This window comes from Metarhizium acridum (genome assembly GCF_019434415.1).
Source record: "Metarhizium acridum strain ARSEF 324 chromosome Unknown scaffold_572, whole genome shotgun sequence".
Classification (NCBI taxonomy): domain Eukaryota; kingdom Fungi; phylum Ascomycota; class Sordariomycetes; order Hypocreales; family Clavicipitaceae; genus Metarhizium; species Metarhizium acridum.
This window is the reverse complement of record NW_027094042.1, coordinates 276,226-297,284: the sequence shown is the minus strand read 5'-3', so window position 1 is coordinate 297,284 and position 21,059 is coordinate 276,226. Positions and strand designations below refer to the sequence as shown.

General features: G+C 51.1%; 12 protein-coding genes across 12 annotated transcripts; 6 read left to right on the top strand and 6 right to left on the bottom strand.

The window, feature by feature from the left end:
* Positions 1 to 1,073: 1,073 nt before the first annotated feature.
* On the bottom strand, positions 1,074 to 2,429 carry J3458_020222 (uncharacterized protein; the record flags this gene model as incomplete). Its single annotated transcript, XM_007817185.2, has 2 exons — positions 1,074 to 1,317; positions 1,381 to 2,429. 2 exons carry the CDS (start codon positions 2,427 to 2,429, stop codon positions 1,074 to 1,076), a joined length of 1,293 nt encoding a protein of 430 aa, XP_007815376.2.
* Positions 2,430 to 2,556: 127 nt separating this feature from the next.
* J3458_020221 (uncharacterized protein) lies at positions 2,557 to 3,381 on the bottom strand (the record flags this gene model as incomplete). The annotated part of the gene is made up of 1 exon (XM_066121912.1): positions 2,557 to 3,381. Exon 1 carries the CDS (start codon positions 2,815 to 2,817, stop codon positions 2,557 to 2,559), a length of 261 nt encoding a protein of 86 aa, XP_065973089.1. The 5' UTR covers positions 2,818 to 3,381.
* A 434-nt stretch (positions 3,382 to 3,815) lies between these two features.
* On the top strand, positions 3,816 to 7,613 carry J3458_020220 (uncharacterized protein; the record flags this gene model as incomplete). The annotated part of the gene is made up of 6 exons (XM_066121911.1): positions 3,816 to 4,061; positions 4,113 to 4,187; positions 4,241 to 4,299; positions 4,353 to 4,563; positions 4,625 to 4,696; positions 4,760 to 7,613. 6 exons carry the CDS (start codon positions 3,816 to 3,818, stop codon positions 5,096 to 5,098), a joined length of 1,002 nt encoding a protein of 333 aa, XP_065973088.1. The 3' UTR covers positions 5,099 to 7,613.
* On the bottom strand, positions 5,048 to 7,613 carry J3458_020219 (uncharacterized protein). Its single transcript, XM_066121910.1, has 3 exons — positions 7,427 to 7,613; positions 5,665 to 7,363; positions 5,048 to 5,590 (listed from the first exon to the last, which is right to left on the bottom strand). The coding sequence occupies exon 2, from the start codon at positions 7,356 to 7,358 to the stop codon at positions 6,993 to 6,995; it is 366 nt and encodes a 121-aa protein (XP_065973087.1). The 5' UTR covers positions 7,359 to 7,363; positions 7,427 to 7,613; the 3' UTR covers positions 5,048 to 5,590; positions 5,665 to 6,992.
* Positions 7,614 to 8,027: 414 nt separating this feature from the next.
* On the top strand, positions 8,028 to 9,131 carry J3458_020218 (uncharacterized protein; the record flags this gene model as incomplete). The annotated part of the gene is made up of 2 exons (XM_007817183.2): positions 8,028 to 8,090; positions 8,139 to 9,131. The coding sequence occupies 2 exons, from the start codon at positions 8,028 to 8,030 to the stop codon at positions 9,129 to 9,131; spliced, it is 1,056 nt and encodes a 351-aa protein (XP_007815374.2).
* A 1,076-nt stretch (positions 9,132 to 10,207) lies between these two features.
* On the top strand, positions 10,208 to 11,932 carry J3458_020217 (uncharacterized protein; the record flags this gene model as incomplete). Its single annotated transcript, XM_007817182.2, has 1 exon — positions 10,208 to 11,932. One exon carries the CDS (start codon positions 10,208 to 10,210, stop codon positions 11,930 to 11,932), a length of 1,725 nt encoding a protein of 574 aa, XP_007815373.2.
* An 825-nt stretch (positions 11,933 to 12,757) lies between these two features.
* On the top strand, positions 12,758 to 13,078 carry J3458_020216 (uncharacterized protein; the record flags this gene model as incomplete). The annotated part of the gene is made up of 1 exon (XM_066121909.1): positions 12,758 to 13,078. One exon carries the CDS (start codon positions 12,758 to 12,760, stop codon positions 13,076 to 13,078), a length of 321 nt encoding a protein of 106 aa, XP_065973086.1.
* Positions 13,079 to 13,334: 256 nt separating this feature from the next.
* On the bottom strand, positions 13,335 to 13,715 carry J3458_020215 (uncharacterized protein; the record flags this gene model as incomplete). Its single annotated transcript, XM_066121908.1, has 1 exon — positions 13,335 to 13,715. The coding sequence occupies one exon, from the start codon at positions 13,713 to 13,715 to the stop codon at positions 13,335 to 13,337; it is 381 nt and encodes a 126-aa protein (XP_065973085.1).
* Positions 13,716 to 13,927: 212 nt separating this feature from the next.
* J3458_020214 (uncharacterized protein) lies at positions 13,928 to 15,320 on the top strand (the record flags this gene model as incomplete). The annotated part of the gene is made up of 2 exons (XM_007817181.2): positions 13,928 to 14,301; positions 14,555 to 15,320. The coding sequence occupies 2 exons, from the start codon at positions 13,928 to 13,930 to the stop codon at positions 15,318 to 15,320; spliced, it is 1,140 nt and encodes a 379-aa protein (XP_007815372.2).
* A 650-nt stretch (positions 15,321 to 15,970) lies between these two features.
* Positions 15,971 to 16,342, bottom strand: J3458_020213 (uncharacterized protein; the record flags this gene model as incomplete). Its single annotated transcript, XM_007817180.2, has 1 exon — positions 15,971 to 16,342. One exon carries the CDS (start codon positions 16,340 to 16,342, stop codon positions 15,971 to 15,973), a length of 372 nt encoding a protein of 123 aa, XP_007815371.2.
* A 72-nt stretch (positions 16,343 to 16,414) lies between these two features.
* J3458_020212 (uncharacterized protein) lies at positions 16,415 to 17,611 on the bottom strand (the record flags this gene model as incomplete). The annotated part of the gene is made up of 1 exon (XM_066121907.1): positions 16,415 to 17,611. The coding sequence occupies exon 1, from the start codon at positions 17,027 to 17,029 to the stop codon at positions 16,415 to 16,417; it is 615 nt and encodes a 204-aa protein (XP_065973084.1). The 5' UTR covers positions 17,030 to 17,611.
* Positions 17,612 to 17,775: 164 nt separating this feature from the next.
* J3458_020211 (uncharacterized protein) lies at positions 17,776 to 19,751 on the top strand (the record flags this gene model as incomplete). Its single annotated transcript, XM_066121906.1, has 5 exons — positions 17,776 to 17,851; positions 17,910 to 18,816; positions 18,871 to 18,970; positions 19,022 to 19,454; positions 19,522 to 19,751. 5 exons carry the CDS (start codon positions 17,776 to 17,778, stop codon positions 19,749 to 19,751), a joined length of 1,746 nt encoding a protein of 581 aa, XP_065973083.1.
* Between the last annotated feature and the right edge of the window lie 1,308 nt (positions 19,752 to 21,059).

The following is a 21,059-nucleotide window of genomic DNA, read 5'->3' as shown; positions in this document are numbered from 1 at the left end:
CAAGGCTGAGGCCTTATTATAAAATGAAGCATACATGTGCCAGCATCGGTGAAATCAATTTTTTTGCGATCAGGTTCCTTTGAACTTGACGACTCCCAATATGCCCAACGACAGTAGCCTCGCGAAGAGTCCAGTGTCCTACTAAGAGCATGTCCACTTTTTTCTGATTTCTTCTTGTAATTCTATACGTGGAAATGTTCCCGAATACACTCAGAAGTCTTCAATTCTTGGATATTTTTCTTCCAAAGGTATGACGGAGAGAAGTCAAGGATCAGATTGGGATATACCTGACTTGTCATCCCGACATGAGACATGCCAACCGGCTCTATAACGAATGCCCTTCAGCCGAGAAAGTACAAAGGGAGTGCAGCAGGCGTGCCAGCATGGACAGGTTCACGTCTTAGAGCCAACTCCTGGCGCTAACCAGTCTTTCAGGAACATCTCCCTCTCGACACTAGCCGTAACATTAGGTGTCGTGGAGTTCAAGTACCCAGATTCTTTATCGTACAATGCGCGTCAGAGCGACTGGAGCCGGTCGCATTCGTGTCATAGCGCGTTACGGTTTTAATTGTCCTTTGGGCTGAAGGAGCTGCATGGAAGTGTGGAGTCCGTCGTCAGAAACGTCAGCTTGAAAGGAGCCTGCAGATGAGGGTGGCAGCTGAAGCCACTCAAAAGGCGGGCGCCCATGTATCAGTCGCCGATTGGTGAAGATGAATCAGCCGTAACCGTGCAGTAGGGACGGTAGGTTACCGTAATCCTACCACACCATCTGCCGGTTTGCTATCCTTTAAAAGCGGACACCACAGCCTCTATTTCTGGAGGTATATAAGAACATGGAGACATTGGAACCGCGGGGAAGAGCTTGACGGGATCGTGAGCAATGTAGCGGCTATGGTCATATGTGATGGTCAGCATCTAAAAATTAACTAATAGCTGCTATACTAGTCCGGTTCCGCAGTCAGTAACCCTAGTGAGCGACTTGCAAGGCTCACAAGCCGCATCCAGATTCATTCTACCAGCATCTTGGGCAAACTGCCGCAGCTCACACGGCCGTGCCATGCAGTCTAGGCAGCCTACTGACTCCGTTTCCCTCTGGATTCAAAAGGCAACAGTATGCTGAGAACGACCAAGAGCCCAAACAGAGCTGCACAGACAAACAACGGTGCCGTCGTCTCCACGTCTGCATAGCTTCCCACCAGGACGCCCAAGATTCCACCTATCCTATTCACAACAACACAAAGGCCGTACCCGGTTGCGCGGTGAGCTGACGGCAATATTTCGGGGGTGTAGGCATAGATGGTCCCATAGTAAATGTTCCTAGTGCGTTGAATAATCAGCTTCCGAGGGGGAAAGCGGGACGGCCTTTGCAAGCTCACTCACGATGCAGCGGATATCGCAGAGGATACCCCGACGTTTTGTGCCTCAGTTCTGATTTGCGTATATCCAAACTGAAACAACATGGTGATGAATGCGCCAGTTGCCAGAGTACCGCGCCTCCCGAGAAACTTGGTCTCAACTAATACGGCTGCGATGATGGGACCAAAGAGGCCGGCAACATGGTTGATGGCGTAGTCTCTCCAGGTCGCGTAGTTGGAGCCGCTTCCAAACTGTGCCCCGCGTGATTTGAGGTAAAATGGCAAAAAGACACTGAACAATGGCGAAACCATTCCAATGACGAACCAGTTGGACAAGATGAGCGTGGTTGACCAGGCCAGCTTTCTCGTTTGGAACAAGCCTTTGAAATGCATCTTCAGCCGCAGGGAGGACCAAACTGATTTCTCAGTGTGCAGGACCACCCCTTCCGCTTGCAACTTTTCAAGTGTGAGTGAATGGGGCCTCCGGGCCGTGATTGAGATGTTGTTCAGCGTCTGGATGACTTCCTCGTCGCGATTTTGAGCAATCAGCCACCGCGGAGTCTGCACCATCTTGACAAAGGCAAGCCGCGCCAGTGCCAAGACGAAGACCAATGCGCCACAGGTGAAATGCAAATATCGCCAGCCCATGTTATCCGAAGTGGAACATGTTGCTGGCGTAGCCTTTGGCGCGCAACTGAAGTTGCTCATGAACCCCCATGCCAGGAAACCGGTAATCATGTAACCAACCGCCCACCAGACGGCCATGAAAGTGACTAGCCACGCATGGCTGGTGGGCAGGAACTCCAAGAAGTTGGTGGCATCTATAATGTAGTTCCCGCCGGCACCTGCAGAGTAGAGCGCCACGCTGGATTCACGGTCAGCCTCGGGTGCATGACGGGGAGATTGATACACGTACAGAGATGCGAAAGAAATGTAGCTCGGCATGCCGCCTGCAATGATGACGAATACCGCACAAGAAAAAAGACTGGTATTGAACGCAAGCTTTCTTCCAATGACGTCTGCCGAGAAGCCCCAGAGGCCGGCGCCGACAAGGAGACCGATTTGCGACGCCATTGGAATGCCGGAAATGTGAGCACTCGGTCGCCCATATTGTTGCTGAACAGCGGGATTGGCAATTGATTGGCACACGACTAGAAGCTGCACGTTGCCGCGCGTCAGTTTCCGTCAGCTCCGAGGGCCATCACGAACATACCGAGTCTACGGCGTATCCGAATCCATTGAGCCAAAACAACTTCCATTGAAACCTCGTCATGCCAATCTCGTCGATTGCTGCATTTACCAAGGCCATTTTCCGTGCGAGGACTGGGTCGATTTGCTTTGCATCAAACACGTGGCTGGCACCGCTGGCTGATGCGCCATCAGACTTGTTCGTCACTTCATCGTCTTTGGACAATCTAGTTTCCTCAATTTGGTTGGCTATTTTATCCAGCCTGGAGGTCATGTTGAAGACTCTGGTCTGACTTGTGGTTCTCAGCGACAACAGCTGTTGACGAAAACAAAAGATCTGTTCAAGTTCGCGAATAGGCACCTGTTTGTTTATCTATCTTTCGGCATCTGCGCGCATGCTAAATGAAGAGTGCCGGCCGTTGTATACTATTTCTCTCCCGACTGAAATGATAGACGCCTTTGAATGTTGTTTTTTCCCAGCCACCTACTCGTGACAAATTTTGAAAAACAATTGGTCAATATTTAGCACGTCTCTTGTCTTAAAATGATACCATTTTCTCTTGTCCTATAGGATCCTACCGCGGGTACCTGCCGGCTAAATGCTCCCAGGCGATGCAGACTAGGAAGTGAAGTGATTGACGCCCCTAATGACGCTATCCTTGTCCCACGCACGTGGTTACGTCTCATCCGTAGTGGCTCCTCGGCTGCTATAGCCAAATTGATACCTGCTAAGGTTTTTACCTGGCGGTTCGTGGGATGGGGAAAAAGCGAAGGAAAAAAACAACCCGATTTTTGATTGCACGATATCTCTTACCAACCTACCCCCCCCCAAAAAAAGAAAACCCCAACCCCTGAGAGTGACGGGATCGAAACTCTCGGCTAGGATTGGTAAAGTACATCTCCGACTTCACCCTATCAGATGCATTAATTTAGCGAGGGAGCAATCACTTTACAGATGCCTTCACGCCCTTTCGCAGACGGTTCACTACCCTTTGATTATAAATCAATATTGGCTAGATAATTTTCAATAGGCAATGTGATATGTCTGTGGCGTTCTGTCGTGATGTCTGACTTGCATGGCGAGAAGAGAAGAGAAGAGAGAGAACACACGTTGCTACTATGGAGAAGTCTGGTGCTAAGAATTTCATCAGTTCTTCCACATTGTTAAATAGACAACCGCGCTGCAAGTACCGCAGTTGAAAATACACATCAAGGGCTCAAGTGATTTCCCGTTACGTCTCATTCACAGTTACTCCAACATCTCCAATAAATATGACTGCAGTCGCGAGTGCCATATCCCCTGCTGTGTTGGCATATCAACCGCCAGACCCTCCTTTGGAAGAGGTCACTCCTCCTCGCGACCGTGCTTTCTTTGCTGACCCGACAAAATCATCTCTATTGAAAGCGGCTACGGGAATCGAAGATATTACGCCTTATATCGGCACCGAATTGAAAGGCGTCCAGCTGAGCAAATTGACAGATGCCCAAAAAGACGAGCTGGCACTTCTCGTCGCCGAGGTAGGCATTCGAAGCCACACTATGCCTCAAGTCAATGCTGATGAGGTCTAGAGAGGCGTCGTATTCTTCCGCGACCAAGACATAACCCTTGACCAACAGCATGAACTCGCATCGTACTATGGCGTTGTAAGCATTACCCCATGTGCCGTCAGGATACCCAAGCCTGACATCATCAATAGCAAGACAGAGATCCAAATCAACAAGATCCGAAGCACGTAACCATTATCGGCCGTGGTGGGTGAGTATCCCTTAACAAAGTGAGCAACCATCATCATCTGATTGCCCTTCCAGGAACATCCGGGCGCATGGGAATTCCAGCGCAGAATGGCACGGCGACCATTCATTTGAGCTCAACCCACCGTCCTACACGCTGCTTCGCCTCGTGAGGACACCACCGACCGGCGGCGACACTCTATTCTCCAGCCAGACTGCACTCTTCGATAAGTTGAGTCCGGCATTCCAGAAAGCTCTCGAAGGCCTAAACGCCGTGCACTCGTCAGATGTATGTGCAAGAGTTGGATCTTCTCAAGTCAGTCAGGGCCACAAGCTAATGTCAGACGCAGAGGAGCTATCTCGCGTCAATCAACGGCGGAGGTGCACCGCATCGAGCACCGATTGCAACGGTCCATCCTCTAGTAAGGCAGTTCAATGTACGGAAATGAATTGGATTGGTGTACACTCTAACCAAAGGCTATTAGGTCAGGACACATCCAGTAACTCGGCTCAAGTCGTTGTTTTATAACCCGAATTTCATTGACCGTATTGATGGTTTACATGCCAAGGAATCCCACCATCTTCTTGCATTCCTCCGAGAGCACCTTCTCAGTGCCGACGATCTCACAGCTCGCTGGAAGTGGACACCGGGTGCGGTGGCCTTCTGGGATAACAGAGTTGTTGTTCACAAGGCCGTCCCTGGTGGGTATGACACTGAACTACGGGAAGGCAAACGTACTGCCGTCTACGGCGAGAGGCCCTTTTTTGATCCGCAAAACAGTGTGACCTTGTCCGAGAGGGTTGATAAGCTCAATAGTGTATAGAAGAGGCTACTGATTGGGGAATTGCACTGATGTAGACTCCCAAGGTCTCAAACCAACCACGTGCTTCCACTCGCCTCGGCAATGGCCTCAATTCTTAGTTAGTTTTTTTACTACTTTTATTATGATGGCCTTCTATCAATCGAAATGGTTCAACTCATTTCAGTCAAGAGGATTCTGGAGATCGAATCGTCTAGTACTATCGTACATAATCATTTCGACACCCATCACCAGTGCTGTCCTCGCAAGCAGCATCACATGTTTCCCCTCCTCAAGACTCGTGGATACCGAGTTTCTTTTCAGTTCCTAATGGAACCTCATTCATACATCTTGATTAAAATAATGTATCAAAGGCTTCGGAAATATAGGTCGGGTACTGTTTAAACAAGCCTGCTCGGTAGTATTCCCAATCCCGTAAAAAGTAGCATGAGCCATAGAATTTTGGCCCCAATCGGATCACTACTGAGATGGGCTAGCTTTAATGCCGTGGCTCTACTGTAGTTTAACTGTGAATATACGGTTGCAAAAAGTGAGTTTATTGGGCAAAGCGGGAAAGAGATGAAATATACCTTCTAGCTTTACTTTTTAATAAGAGTCCCCAAGTGCTGCGCTATGATAATCGCAAGCCTCGTGTAGTTTAAACCTAACTTTGAACTGGTCTAAGTGACCTTGAATTACTATCATTGGCTCGAATTTCAGTGCCGGTACGTATCTTTGCAGATCGTCGCGATCTTGCCTTTTTAGTGTTGAAGGCCGTAGGCACCTTAACACCACAAGTAATATCGCGAGATAGTGCCGCAGGCGGCCCCCGGAGGGAGAAATAAAAAGTTTGAATGAGGTCAAAGTCAACAGGTTCAACAGGCTCAAATCCACAGCTTCAAAAGGTTCGAATTGATCAGCGGCAGCAGCAGCTTTGCTTACACCTATGGCAATGGCTTACGCTGGCATCGGACCTGGTTGGGTAATGACGATGTCAACTGAGACAAGCTCATCTTGGCCTTGTTTAGCGACCATGGCCCCCAGCGGCGTCCTTTAACTACCCTTTGTCCTACCGAGGCGCAGAATCCCGCAGCCTAACTGTAGTACCCTTGCAGTATCTCTGGACCACGGTCGATTCTCAACGGCCAGCTCGTTTCAGTGACATATGGCTGAGTGTTTGGCTGATTTACACGAATGAAGCTTTCTGGGTGAGTGCCAATTCCGCAACGTGAACCCCATAAGCCAATAGACCGAGTCATAATACAAGCCAAGAAATGGTGTTGATGTCTCCTATTTGAGCAGCGTAAAGTCACGCTGTCAAAGGGAAACCAAAGTATCAAACCAACTTGGATCCCCGCATAATGGATGCATCGGCGTATGCTGCCAGCACATAGTTCAGGTCCAGTACCAGTAGAGTGAGTAATTGTGCCATTAAGATTGTTAGCTAGGGCCCAATCCCAAGTAAAGCTGACACATCAACCAGCAGCAACTTGATGTGGGTAGTGGACATCAAAAGGTCGCTCTGGTCAAGCGACGGCTAGGAGATGGCGTTGCAGCATTGAACTCGTGCTCCCGTCCACGTAGAGACGGCCACTCTGCCACTCTGCAAGCGGCTGGGGCTTGGCAGTGTTTGGCTTTTCGATGGAAAGACTCCTCGACCGAGTATCGGTAGTCCACTTTCAAAGCTGAATCTTAATCTCTTGAGCTTGGGCGATCCGGGAGCGCCACCGAGCCTTGTGCCTGCCGAAAGCCTCCGCCCATATCCGTGCAACCCGGTGCACGCCATTCATGATGTTCTGGCGCGGGGAGATTGGGGAGGCAGTTGACTGCCAATGTTGCAAATAGCGTTCAATTCATTGTAGTCAAAAAAAGACTGTGCCATCTGTATCGTGGACAAACCGCCGGCACACGGAGAACTTCATAAAAAGATGTCACCATTCCCAATGGCATTTCCCGCCATGCCGCGCCTATTTTGTGCCTGGCGCCTACTTTTTCTTCTTTTTCGCTTTCCTAGTCGCTGTGGACTGTTCAGAAAACCCCGGCCTTCGACTGTACTGCACAGGGCCGTGTGTAATCGATGCTTTTCATCCTCCATGTTGAAGTGCGCCTCATTCTGCGCCGTCGGCTGCCAACCCTCGGTGAGGCTCATGGCTACGGCGTATGCATGACTACGAGGCGTACGAGACCCGTCGCCCGAAGTCGCTCTTTGCTTTGCAGATCCGTGGACAGGAGTAGTTGGCCTGCTGTTCACGACCAAAGTGTGGTTGAGCGTTTTGTTGTTCATGGTTGCTACGATGCTCGTTAGTATTGCTTTTCCATGGCAAGTTGCTACACGGGTCAAAAGGTACGTACAGTTGTTTCTGTGTGAAGTGCATCATGTATTATTGATTTGATACGTCTCGCCAACTGGAGGTGAGCTCAAGGCTCATTTATGTATGGAAATATTTTTGACTTTCAGATTACATCTCGCAAGATCACCATACTTGTCACGAGACCTTTCTTCCACATGCCATATTTTCCCATCATTGGCAGTCTAGTACGCTGCGGAAGGCTATACAGGACGTGTCAGGCCACCAAGACGGTGAGCCGGCGGTGGGGTGATCGTGTCGTGACATGTCGTTGGTGGCGACCAATCCAGCGTGTTTATCTGCGCCACAGGCCATCAGGATCAAATGATCGCTATTTATCTCCGTGGGACTGCTACGGGTTTCCCCGGGACTAGGCAGAGGGGGGATATCAGGGATGAACTCGTCTTCAAAGCTGACGGTACAGCATTTCAATGTTGCCCTTTTGTCCATGGTAGATAAATGGTGTGGCTCTTGCACACATTTCCATACAACCCGTTTACACCTGTATTCACATTCCCTTTGCTAGCCGATAATATCAACCAGACACGCTATATCCTAAAGAGCTTGGCATACATTTGGTCTTGCATCAGATCAAATTTTCTGACATGCCATATACGCATCCCAATTCTCAATTGACGCTGGATACGAAGGGAGCGATTACAGCTCACGTAAGTCATGAGCCATGGCGATAGGACCAGGAGCTTACTGTCTAGTAGGACCATGATGACGGAGGTAACTATGTGGGAAGACGAGACCCGGTACTTGACGTGCCGACTTGCAGCCGAGTACGACCCTTGCTCGAATCGAGCGCAACCACTGCAAAGACACATGCGGCGAAAAAGGTTGTGCGATTCAAAGAGGAGCTTGAAAATGTTAGACTTTTCCGCAAGATGGACCATCCTCGGGCTGTGGGCCAGCTTCCTCCGGGCAACCGATGCCTCCCCGGCAAACGACTCACGGCAACCCTGCAGGATGCCTCATCGGTGTTCGTCCTGAGTACCGGCGGGGGTGACTCAAACCTGAGATGCTCTGCAACTTCGAGAAGCCCCGAGACCAATGTATACCTGGAAAAAGTGCGCCTTTTGGGCGATGCAACGGCAGTAGTTGGGGTTGTAAACGTGAAGAACTTGGCCTTTGAGAAACACGTTACCTGTCGCTTTACACTGGACAATTGGACAACCCAATCCGAGGTAGCTGCCGACTACCTCGAGTCCATCGGATCGCCAGACGTGGGCGCAGACAGAGACTCATTCCGCTTCTCCATACCTATATGGGATTATAGCCACCTGGGAAGCAACAGGTTGGAATTCTGTATTCGCTATCGTGTAATTGACCTGGAATTTTGGGATAATAACAATTTTACCGACTTTATGGTATCTTTCGAGGTCGAAAGTCATGACGATCCTGTCAAGGCTCTGGCGAATAGTACAGATGCTCCCGGGGAGACGCACACAGACACACGCAGGGGAAGGGAAGATGCTTCGGCGATTGCCGGATCGTCAGACATGGCCCTCCGCTGTAACTCTGCCGAACCTGTACGAGTTGGCGCCTTGCGTCGCCGATACAATCTTTCTGGAATGCCGTCTACGATGCCTCGGCCAGACATGACCAAGAAAAGGAACCGTGTTGTGGCTGTAATGAGAACGGGCCCAAGTGTGGGTGGAAGGCGGGCAATTCATCAGGAAACGGGGCCGTCAGTTATCAAGTGAGATGGCAGGTCGTATGCAAGGCGAAAGGAACAAGTGCAGTAGGAAAACGGGCACAAACATTATGTGTCTGAGAATGTCAATCAAGACTGGCTCCTGGGGTTTAGGTTCCCCCATCGGACGGAAAGACCGGGCTGCCAGCTCACGTGGCTCCGGACATGAATTGCCCCACCACCGGACTTTCAGGGAAGGGGCGGACCCGGTTCGGCTCCTGAACGTGTGGGGCATAACTAGTCACTACCTAGGTAGGTAGTCAGAAGGGCTTGGCAGTGGTACAAGCCAAGTGAAAAGCATTGGGCAGGCCGGTCATACATGAATTGAATCTGAGTAATGAGAGATACCTGCGCACAGCGCGGCATATTGCTCTGGCGAAGAACAACCTTGCACGACCTCTACACACCGAGTAAAGGCCGCACAAGGCCGCAAGCATGCAGTCCGACGTCGGGCTAGTGAGATGGCACTAAGTCATGTTTTATGCAAGTCCAATGTTCACACCCGCGCCCCCGCTCCGGTGAGTTGGACCGAGCTGGCGCACTGGCTCCGCCTCGGCAACAGAAGTGTGCCCCAGACAACCACGACGGTTTTGCCTCGGGAGAGGAGAGCACAAAGCGCAGTGTGTGGATTGATGCGCGAGGGCCAAAACCAGATTCGTGCACGGAAACAGAGTCGCTGGTGCGCAGCGCATCTCTGAGCATGCCATATACGGACGACATGTCGCTTTGACAAGATGCAACATGTATTGACATGCATTGAACTGAGCACGCACGCCCTTGGATCTCGCCTTCCCTCCCAACTTCCCCGGCTCTGCCGCAAGAGCCGAGGTGGATCGTTGCCGAGGCGCATCTGGCCAATGGGCGGCGGCCAAATTCCGAAATAGGCCCGCCGCAAGCCGGTCAAAGACCCCGAAGGACTACTTGGCTGGGTCAGTGGATCCTTTATAAGTCAAGCTCCAATTGTGTGTTTCGAGCCCATCTTGCCTCTTACAACCACGCATCTACCCCGGACTAGACTCTCCAAGGCCGACGCATAAACAAGACAGCAGCACAGCTCGACGACGTGTGTTTTCTCTCTGCTTTGCCATGGCGCCTGTCAAGCTTGCAGAGTATCTATTCACTCGGCTACGCCAACTGGGCGTCGAGTCAGTCCATGGCGTTCCCGGCGACTTCAACTTGACGATGCTGGACCACGTGGAGCCCGCAGGACTCAACTGGGTGGGCAACGCCAACGAGCTCAACGCTGCCTATGCCGCCGATGGCTATTCCAGGATCAGCGGTCTCGGTGCTATTGTAACCACCTTTGGCGTGGGAGAGCTGTCTGCAATAAACGCCATTGCCGGCGCCTATGCCGAGTTTGCCCCCGTGGTCCACATTGTTGGCACCCCTGCCCGACACATTCAAGAAGCGCACACGCTCATGCACCATACCTTGAACGATGGCGAGTACAGGAGATTCTCGCAAATGCATGCACAGGTCACCATCGCGCAGACGCGACTCTGGGACCCCTTGACAAGCGCCCAGCAAGTTGATGACACCCTTGCCAAGTGTCTGTTGCACTGTCGCCCCGTCTACATTGAGCTCCCAGTCGACATGGTCAACGCCCTTGTCTCTGCCGAGAGACTGCAAACGCCAATCTTGGTCCCGGAGCCGGAACCTACTGCCAACCTGGATGAAGTCCTTGCCAAAGTCATTGGCAAACTCGAAGCCGCCAGGCAACCCATCATTTACGTCGATGGTGAAACCAGGCCTCTCCGCATCGTCGACGCCGTGCAGCAGTTTGTATCAACGACGAAATGGCCAACTTTGACTGCCCCTTTCGGAAAGGGGTTGATGGACGAGACAGAGTCCAACTTTATTGGCGTCTACCAGGGACAGTGGGGAGCCAAGGCCGTTCATGACTTTGTGAAAGAGAGCGACTTGGCACTCTGTTTTGGTCCTCACTACAGCGGTACGAATACCTACATGTGGAGCAGTATCCCGCAAAGCAAAGAGGCTATTGAGTTCACCGCCTCCGGCATCAGAATTGGTTCGCAACTGTATCGCGATGTGTCTGCCAAGCTGGTCCTAGCCCGTCTGCTCCAGGAACTCGATGTGTCAAAGATCAAATCATACAACCCCTTCCCCGCGCTGCCCAAGTACGACCTTCTTGCGCCATCATCAGCCCCCGGTGACGATGTCATCAAGCAAGACAAGGTATGGAAGATCTTGGCGAATCTCATTCAACCTGGAGATATCGTGATGGGAGAGACTGGGACACCTGGATTCGGCGTCCGCGAGATGCCAATGCAGAAACACTGCCGCGTTTTCAACCACGTTACATGGTTGTCGATTGGTTACATGCTCCCAGCCGCTCAGGGCGCTGCGCTCGCACAGAAGGAGCTCATTGCGTCTTCAAAATGGCACGGAATAAAAAAGGCCAAGACTATCCTGTTTATCGGCGATGGTAGCTTTCAAATGACGGCGCAAGAAATGTCAACCATGATCAAGCACGAGCTTGACGTCGTGATTGTGCTCATCAACAACGATGGATACTCTATCGAGAGATTCATCCACGGCAGGAAGCAGGGATATAATGATGTTGCCAGGTGGCGATACCTCGAGGCGCCGAGCTTCTTCGGTGCCCCAAAGGACACGTACACAGCCTCTGCCAGGACCTGGGCCGAGCTGAAGACTATTCTTGGGAATGACGAGGTGAATGAGACGCGGGGATTGTCCATGATTGAGGTTGTTATGGAGAGGGAAGATGCTCCACCTGGCCAGCTCCAAAACGCATTGGATATGCAGATTCAAAAGGAACCCAGGAATTAGTCAGGCATGGGCTACGATGATAAGACATGAACGCAGATGAAAGTCAATGAGAAACATGTGCGGGGGACTCGGTTCCATGACGAGGAATAGATTTATTTCAGTCTAGACGGTCATCAATAAAGGATAAACGACAGAGCCAGTAGCTGTGATGCCTGCCGCGCCCCCCGACACTGTATGCGTTCCAGTCGCATATGGAAAAAAAACTACGAACCCCGCGTGCTCCGAGCGATAAAGCTTACGTGGTAAAGAAATAGGCCACAGCAGTATTGTAAGCTGGTGGTATCCCCGAGTCTTTCTATGCCGCTCCATAATCTTTGGTTATTCTGCCAATGGAAGTAGCAGGATGAAGCAATTACACCAGTATTTTCCATGTTGCTGAAACCTTTGCCCAGGGATGAAAACCACGCCAGAATAGCATATTGCGTGCTGCCAGAGCTGTGCCAAAAAGACAATTCCATGCAAGTCACCTAGAACATAACCATTCGATATTATCCATAAGCATGTGTCGGCGCGGTGGCTCCAGTCTGCATGACGATTATAATGTCCACAGCATTGTGGGCAGCAATTTGATCGTGCTGTTGTCAATGAGGATGAATCAATAGATACAAGAACTACAACGCCCATACATCGACAGGCTGAGACAAGCATAGGAGTAGTTTGCTGTCCGAGGGAGATCGACAAGAGTGAATGCATGCTTACGCAACGACAATGACATGGCCTCTCCTTTTGCACTACCCGTGTAGTGATGGTGAATGATGAATTGGAGAGCCAGCCCGTATTCAATACAACTGGGCATCTTGTACCCATGTCCCTTTTTCAATACTCATGTGTGTTTTCCACGCAGACACGAGATGCGCACAGACGACAGCCGCTGTGGACTCAACGGCTTCGACTAATGCTCCCTTGCCATCCAAACTCATCAGTACGCCGGGAAGGATTCGTTGTGACCGACAGCACACAAGGGCAAGGTTTTCCACACCGGGCAATGATGGGTCAAGCGTCGCTGATACACTGGAACGAAACGAGCAGGTAGAGATTGTCGGGGGGCACGATCCACCAAACGGCGAGGTGAGCGCGGAAGTAAAAATAGGAGGCTGTTTTTTTTGGAAGACCCTAGGCAATATCATGTTTCAGTATGGAAAATAAGGCCGCCGGATCGCTCCCGCAGCCTGGGGCGAAACCTATCACGGAGAGGCCGATGATCAAGCAAACTTTGTTCCTGGTCGACCTTCTTGGGCAAGAGATTGGATTTGGCCCTTTGAGATGGAGGACCTTGGCTGCAGTGGAAGTTTTGGCTAGTGTCCATTCTCTCTCTCCTCAGCATAACGACATTGTGTTGTGCGGAAGGACTTTTGGAACATGACATGTTACAACTATTCCAACTACATGTCATGCTGAAATTCTAACAAAACAAGGCACCTCCCAGCCTCTGTATAGTCGTACGGAGCATGCTAGAGAACCAATTCAGTTCCAATAGCAGCGATGCATGAAAATCCCCGCTGTCTGGCTTTGTGGCGTGAATGTTTGCTCTCGGCTGAGAGGAGTCGCGAATACCCCTGAACACCGGCACCTCCCAGCCTCTGCGTACTCGCACGGAACATTCTAGAAAATCAGAGGATTTCCAAAAGCAAGCGGTGGACGGAAATCCTCGCTGCCTGGTTTTGTGGCGTGCAGGCTGTCGGCTGAGGCGGACGGGCAGCAATTGCCCCTGAGCGTCGGTGCACCTCGGCCGGTGTGACCATGGTACGTGATGGGGGACGACATCATTGATGGCTTCAATCATATCGGCGCTCAAAATCTCGTCTGCCCAGTTTCACCTGACCAACGCTCGCTGTTAGCTCAGACGAGGCATAAATACCGCGAGTATTCCGATGGTCGCTCAGAAGCAACTCGTTTTCCTGCAACTCTCCCCTTCACATCTCGACGTTGAACCAACCTACGCTCATTGTATACTCTTGCTGGGAATCGCGTCAAGTACGCAAAGGATCCTGATCAATGGAGGCCGTGGGCGCTACAGCCGCCAGCTGCAGCATCCTTAATCTGCTCGTGAAGGCCGCCAAGCAAGTCATTTTGTTGATAAGTGATGAGTGCCCTGATCTGTATGCCGTGCGCGACGGGGTAAAGTCTCTGGTAGTGCAACTGAAACTCCTTCAGAGGGACCAGGAAATGCACCCCGAGCTGGCCAAGAACGTACCCTTGTTGCTTGACAATTGCCTCTGCGTCCAGAATGACCTGGAGGACCTCAAGCGCGAATTCCTTGCAAACTCGGCAAAGTGGACTATTTACGGCAAGGAAAAGCTTGCTAGTCTTCAAAGTCGGCTGCAAACGTTTACGAGTTCCTGTGAAGTCATGTTCCAGGGACTGAATATGTAAGTACCATGTGGTCTCTTGCTTTGCCTACGGTCACGATGATGGATGCAAATTTGGTATTCGGCACAAATCCCCCGATTTCTCAACCGACTAGCCTTCCCGTGTGAGGCTTCATCGGACCGGCTAGACACGTCAAAATAGTGATCAAGACATCCGTATCTAGTCGCGGCTCAGACCAATTCCACCATTCAATGCAGGCTGTCGCTGCCGTTTTTCATTACATCTCTTGCGAGTGCTGACGACAATCTACAGCGAACAGTCGCGATCTTGGAAAAAGTCCATTGACGACATGATGGAACAGTCCAAACCGCGCAGCTCAATGCTCTCGCTCTATCCAGAAGCAGAATCCGCGAATGCAGCAACTAGGGCGCCAGTCGGAGACGCATTGCCTCACATCATTAGCACTCACGGCGCGGCCCTCCGAAACACCAAGACATGGAGAAGCGACGATGCAAGCCCAAGCCCGGGATCTGGGGTCACGAAGGCCGTTACTGGAAGCACACAATCCAGCTCAGTTCCCGGCAGAGACCTCATGAATGCCGCGCATCTACGTGCCCTGGGTGTCCTCGCTCGTCGCTCCGTCGGACCTGCTGAATCGACACTTGAGGAGTGCAACCAGACATTGCAAGCATTAATGGACTTGCAATCGAAGCATGAGAAGCTCCTGGAGAATGATGCCGGCGCGCAAACGGCCGTGGACGGCGCCATCGCTGCGCTTCAAGCGGCACTGGATCGAGTGAGACCCGGGGTCGAGTCTTGCGTCAAAGACCCGGAGAGGCCGCTGAAGAGCATTCTCAATCAAATCAAGTGGTTGTCCCACGACAGAAAAATGTTCAAAAAGCACCTTCCAGACATGGTTGACAAGTATGACAAGGCGCTACTTCAGATCGGCTCCTTGGAACGGATGGCGACCGACGCCGCAAGCCGAGAGGCGGCTGACATGCTTCGACAGAGGGTAAAAATGGTCGAGAAGGAGGCTGAGGGTCTTGAGCGCTTGAATTCTTTCATGGGTCATTAGCTTCGGATGGCCTCACGGGCCTGAGGAAGTCATGTCGACATTTATCCTGTAGACCTAGACACAAGATCCGACAGGGTTGGAGACGGTTGATGTTGTGTTCCATTTTTTTTCTTAGTTGAGAGAGATTGTTATTTCTGAATATGTATCTTGTGTCTATTTAAAGAAAATAAAACCAATTCTCATGTTGTATTACGTGGTTTGTGGTTTGTTGCGGTTCTCTGGCTTGGGTACGGCCACCACATTGTGTTACCTGATGTAGTGCTTGCACAATTATTTGCATGGAAACAAAAAACACTCTAAAACTTGAAAAAAAATAAAAAATCAGTCAAGTGATGGCAAAGGAAGAGTCAGAGATGAATGACGAGAAACCAGAGCAGCACATGATACCAAAAGTAAGCGGCGAGCTCACACTCGTGCATTTTTGTGACGCATTCAGTTGAATGTAAACTAAGTCTTGGATACAAAACAAAAATCACACAATCAATCCGTACAGATGAACACTGTCACTATTTCACCCCTGGCCAGTAGCTACTACATAGCTACACCCATCCCACCGGTGCAAATCAGCCCCTTTGCCGATGCAGACTCATCCCGACAGAAACCTATTTCTTGTGATGCCCGTCTGTTTGGCGGATTCGGACTGCAGGGCATCACAAAGGGTGCTTTCCCGGTATTCTAAGGTCTGGGAGGCCCTCCATCAATTCTGGTTCCCAGAGCGACATACCATCTTGGTCGCAGAGTTGGAGCAGGCCTGGTGTTATAGTGATTCCGTCTCGTGTAGGTTCTGGGTCCCATGAATACTGCCATTCAAACCTATGAGAAAATATCTCATAGCCAACCCCGAGAGCGTCGCGAACTGCAAGGTCAATTTCCTCCCGATGCGTGGGACCCTTGCCGTCATGTTCTTTGGCGAAAACCTCCAAGACATCTGCGAGTGCATTGACGACTCTCTTGATCTGCGGCTCAAGGTTCTTTGCTGGCTTAATGGCCGGTCCGGGACCAATAATTTTGTCCGTAGTCATGGAGTATACAGTCAATTTTCTCCAGAGTGTTAATGGACAAAGGCCTGCGTGGTGCATGGGTGGTTAGCAAAATCAGACACAATTTGATGCGGATACAGGGGAGAATTTACCGTGTTTTTTACTCTGGCCAGTGTATGATTTAGTTGAAAGGGGGAGAGACTGAATGAACCCGGTGACGAAAGAGGGAAGAAGAGAGAGAGGGCCGATGGTGTGAATATCCAGGTTGGAGAATACCACACGCACTTGCAAATGAACAATTGCAAAGAGGCGAGTCTTGGGGTCAAGGAGTAGGTCCTTGAGGGTTTCAGTAAGTACTTCGTCTAGACAAAGACGCCTGAGAGACTCTTCAAAAGCGTCGGGGACCTCTGAGAGCTTTTCCGTGTGGTAGAAGGTCGGAGCATTGTTTGCGAAAGGCACGCATGCCATTCCGAGGGCTAACCGGAGAGACCCGTCCTCTTTACAACTTAATTCGAGCCCGCTCATTACCTGCTTCATCTTCCTGGGAGGCTCAGCCTGAATTTTGAGCTCCTGCTCAATGCGCTCACGGAACGTAGTGACCTCAAGAGGCACAATCTGGGCCTGTCTTTGCTTTACAAAGTAAAACCAGACAGAAGCAGCACCCAGCAGTATGCCAATAATGACTCCTACTGCTGCTCCTATTCCACCGTCTCGGATGGAAGTCGACATGCTGGCTATTGCAGTGAATGCTTCTGTTGTCGTGTAGCAGAACCGTAGGGGGGAAGGATGAGTGAGGGGGGTTATGCAAGAAATCAGCTATGGTGAAAAGGGCGCAGCTGCGAATATATAGTTACAACAGCTTCGGGTGCTTGGAGTTTGGAAATGAAGGCCGCGAGCTTGAGAGGCATGCCCGAGTATTAATAGATTGATCCAAGGGGCCACGGTTTGACGTGGCTGTGCGTATTGACCACACCCGTGCACGCACCACGGACTACTCTGAATTGTTGAATGTGAATGTCAACAAAGGAACTATTATTAGCCATCAACGCCCCGCATACCGAGTAGGAGCTCGTGCAAATTCGATGGATGTTGTGTGGTAGTACGACCGTGAGACAGACTAGGGTTGAGCCGTCTGGCTGAATCATGGATGCAGCGGCTGACATCGCATATGCCCGGGCTCTGGATACTCGGCAGAAGCATGTCACGGTAGTCGATTCGCTTAAGAAGCAAACATATACTTGATTCCCGGTGTGAGAAATTCCAGACACCGCCTCGTAGGTTTGCTTGCTCTAGTATCCGGAACGACATGGCCATGACCGACGGAACGCGTGAGCTCTCACCGCTCTGGAGCACACCATGATTGTGCTTGTTTAAAACATTCATCTTGTTCAGGTCATCATCTGCAACTCTTTTTCCTAAATCTCGAGTTCCATCAAAGAAATTGCATCTTCTTGCGTGTGGCAGACTACTCCAACATGTCCAATCGCGCCGATGCCGGATCTGGCCGAATTCATTTATACGTCGGCATCGATTTTGGCACCACCTTTACAGGTTATTAAACAAGGCAGTCCTTACCAGTCACCACGTGGATTTTCTAACATTGAAACAGGAGTATATTGGATGGCACCTGGATTAGAGGGGTGCGAAATCACTCCGGTCCGTGACTGGCCCGGAGGCTACGGCGAAAAAGTCCCTACCATCTTAGCCAAGGAAACGACTGAGAATGATAGAATGTGGGGGTTCCTCTGTAACCACCTTGACGAGAGCAGCAAGTGGAGGTTCCTCAAGCTGTCCTTGGACCGCGACCCAGGCCTGCTCAAGGGGACTCCGTGGGCGCCGAACAGCCCATCCGAGACTTATGCTCTGGTGGAGGAGTATCTTTGCCAGGTCTACCGCCATATCAGTCGGAGAATCTCTAGTGAGATTCTGAATAGGTTTCCCTGGCTCGGGGGATGGGAGAGCTGGGAAATCGACTTCATCTTTAGTGTGCCGGGAACATGGAGTCCACCCGTCGTCCACCGCTTCTTGGACACGACTCTTAAAGCTGGATTTGGTGGACAAGCTCACCATAAAGTGGGATTGGGGTTGACAGAATCCGTGGCGGCCGTGGTTGCGGCTAGCGAGATGAATATACCCTTCTCCGAAGGCGACACCGTATTATCCATCGACGCCGGCGGCGGTACTACTGACCTTGCTTTCGTCACGCTTCAATCCACGAAACCGGTCATGATGGAGCAGGTATTACCCGCAACAGCCATTGGAATAGGCTCTGTAATGATTGACCTGACCTTCAAAAAACTTGTCGAGGCCCGCCTTGAGGAATACACCAAGTCCCCAGACATTTCAAAGGCGTGTGCCGCGGAAATGTCGCAAGGTAAGAAATTCCAAACATGGAAATGCAAATACGGCCCAGGACAAAATTTAGAGAGAAAGAACGTGGTTGACACAAACCTTATCGTCAATGCGTTCGGCAACCTGCCAATTCCGTTGATGAATGCCTTGACCGAGTTCAAGAGGTTATATGTCCCAGGAGCCCTGCAAATACGAGACGTGCGCTAACCATCATGCAGAGAGGAGTTGGAAGAGATGTTTGACTGTCAACTACGGGGCATCCAGGAACATTTTATGTCGGCGGTCGACGAATTCGAAAAGGTCGGGGGGAAATGTGTGGTGAGTACCAGTCCGCGAGCATCCGTGTGCGCATTAACCGTTGTATGTTAGAAGCACATCGTTCTATCAGGCGGTCTGGGGGCCTCTGACTACGTGTTCGAAAAACTGCAAGAGTTTCTGGAGTGGCTGAAGAGCAGAAGACCATGTCTCGGCGAAGCTAAGCTTGTACGATACAGTGATCCCCCAACCGCCGTGGTCAGAGGTCTCCTTCACGACCAAAAGAATGCTATGTTTGGGCCCAGAGTTGCACGGGCTAGTTACGGAGTCGTTTCTGAGCAGGTGGATTCCAACAACCGCCAACGTGGCAGAGACTCCCAGGGGCAGGTTGCGTGGGTGATCAAGAAGGGCGATACGATCCAGCGCCATGACAGATTTCGTCTCAAAATCGCGAGAACTTTTACCAGTGGCGATCCAGAAGAGTGGACCGTGGGCATTGTTTCCTCCTCACGCAGTCTAAAATACCTCCCTGAGAACATGCAACAGTGTAAGCCTACGATCCCGCCGGAACTTACCAAGACTCTTAGACATGCTGACTTCCTTGACAATACCAGCGGGTGTGGAAGTGCTCTATCAGGTCCCTATCCCCCTCATCGGTCCACCGACGGAGGTGAAGAGCAGGTTTGTCCTACTCCCTCGGTACCAGAAGTACGAGTGCGAGTTACAACTTGTCGTCGGAGACTCTGGTCAATGCCTCGTTCACGTCGTCTCCAGCCGCGGAGTCCCCCTAGAAACCACTCAGGCAAGGCATTTGATAGCCCTTCAGACATTTTCACGGCGCTAACCTTGCTCAGGTACAATTGAGCACCGGGCCAGGAACTCTTTAGCTCTCACGGCTTGCTTGCTTGCACTTGAGTTCCGTCTCTGCTTCCATCGCTGTTTCGGTTCAGGTAGCTAGCCTTTTTCACAAGACTTGCTACGTCTTCCTTTCCATCACACTCGTTCATTGAATTATCAAAATCTCTAGCAGGTCTCTACAGATGTCCATCACACCAACTTACTGGCCATATCTTTGAGGTTCTACAATGGCCTTTACGGATCAAGTTAACAAGGCTGGGATACTGTTGAGACTACCGCCGAGAGACTGCCGTTTGATTTCTGTATCTATTCCTAGCATATAAAATATACTACGCTCGTTTCTAACTGCCAAACATGTGGCGCTTTGTGTTGGTTTTGGGGCTGTGCCACGCGAGTGATGACATCCCTGGCTCTTGGCCAGCCCGGCACAGGATTTGGTCACCCGGCCATTATTCGACTGGACAGGAAGGCTGCCTGAATCTAAAAGCATTGCCGAGACTGTCGTACGGGTCTTTCCTCGGTTTGGATGGATATGAAGGGGATTCTGTCGTGTTGCCCCGGGACCTCAAGACTTCTTTGCCAATAATAACAGCGTACGGATGACGCGGCAACAGCAGGCTTTCTTCCGCGAAACAGTTTGCTGCCTGTTTTTGTGTTGAGACATGCAACTCCTTCTACGCCGGGGAAAGCTTACAGTAATGCGATTGTGCAGTATTGCGAAGCCACCTCGCCCGCCCGGCCTCACGCCAACAACATGGTACGAGGTCTTGCGTGCCACCATGCGAGCCGCGCCCCGAGAATTGTCTCACTAAAAGAGTTTAGCTCTCCTACTCCTGGTCCCAGTCATTCATCTAGTGTTCTCTCATCGTTCTAGTCCGATCCACTTCATGCCACCGCACGGAGCAGAGCCCCAGTTACCCCTTATCCGTCCTTGATACCCGCGTGACGGGAGTATCATTGCATACAAGTTAGATTTGCAACGCGCCACCCCGTTCAGCCAAGCTCTGTGCCTTGATCGGCAGGCAACCTTTCATGGCGTCATTTTCGAAACCAGCTTGTTGTCCTGCTCCCTGTCGCCACTCGTCAAGCCAACCAGGGATATCTTGACATCAACTCACACAAACCTATTGTGTGGCGTCAAATTGCTCTCCATAGCGCATCATTTTGTTCCCATCCGAATCGGAGCACGACAACAGCCAGCTCCAGTCGCTCTTTGCGCGCGTCACAAGGCACCGACTTGGTGGCTTGTAAGCCACCTGGGGCACACTTGGAGCAAACCCTGTCCACCAGCGGC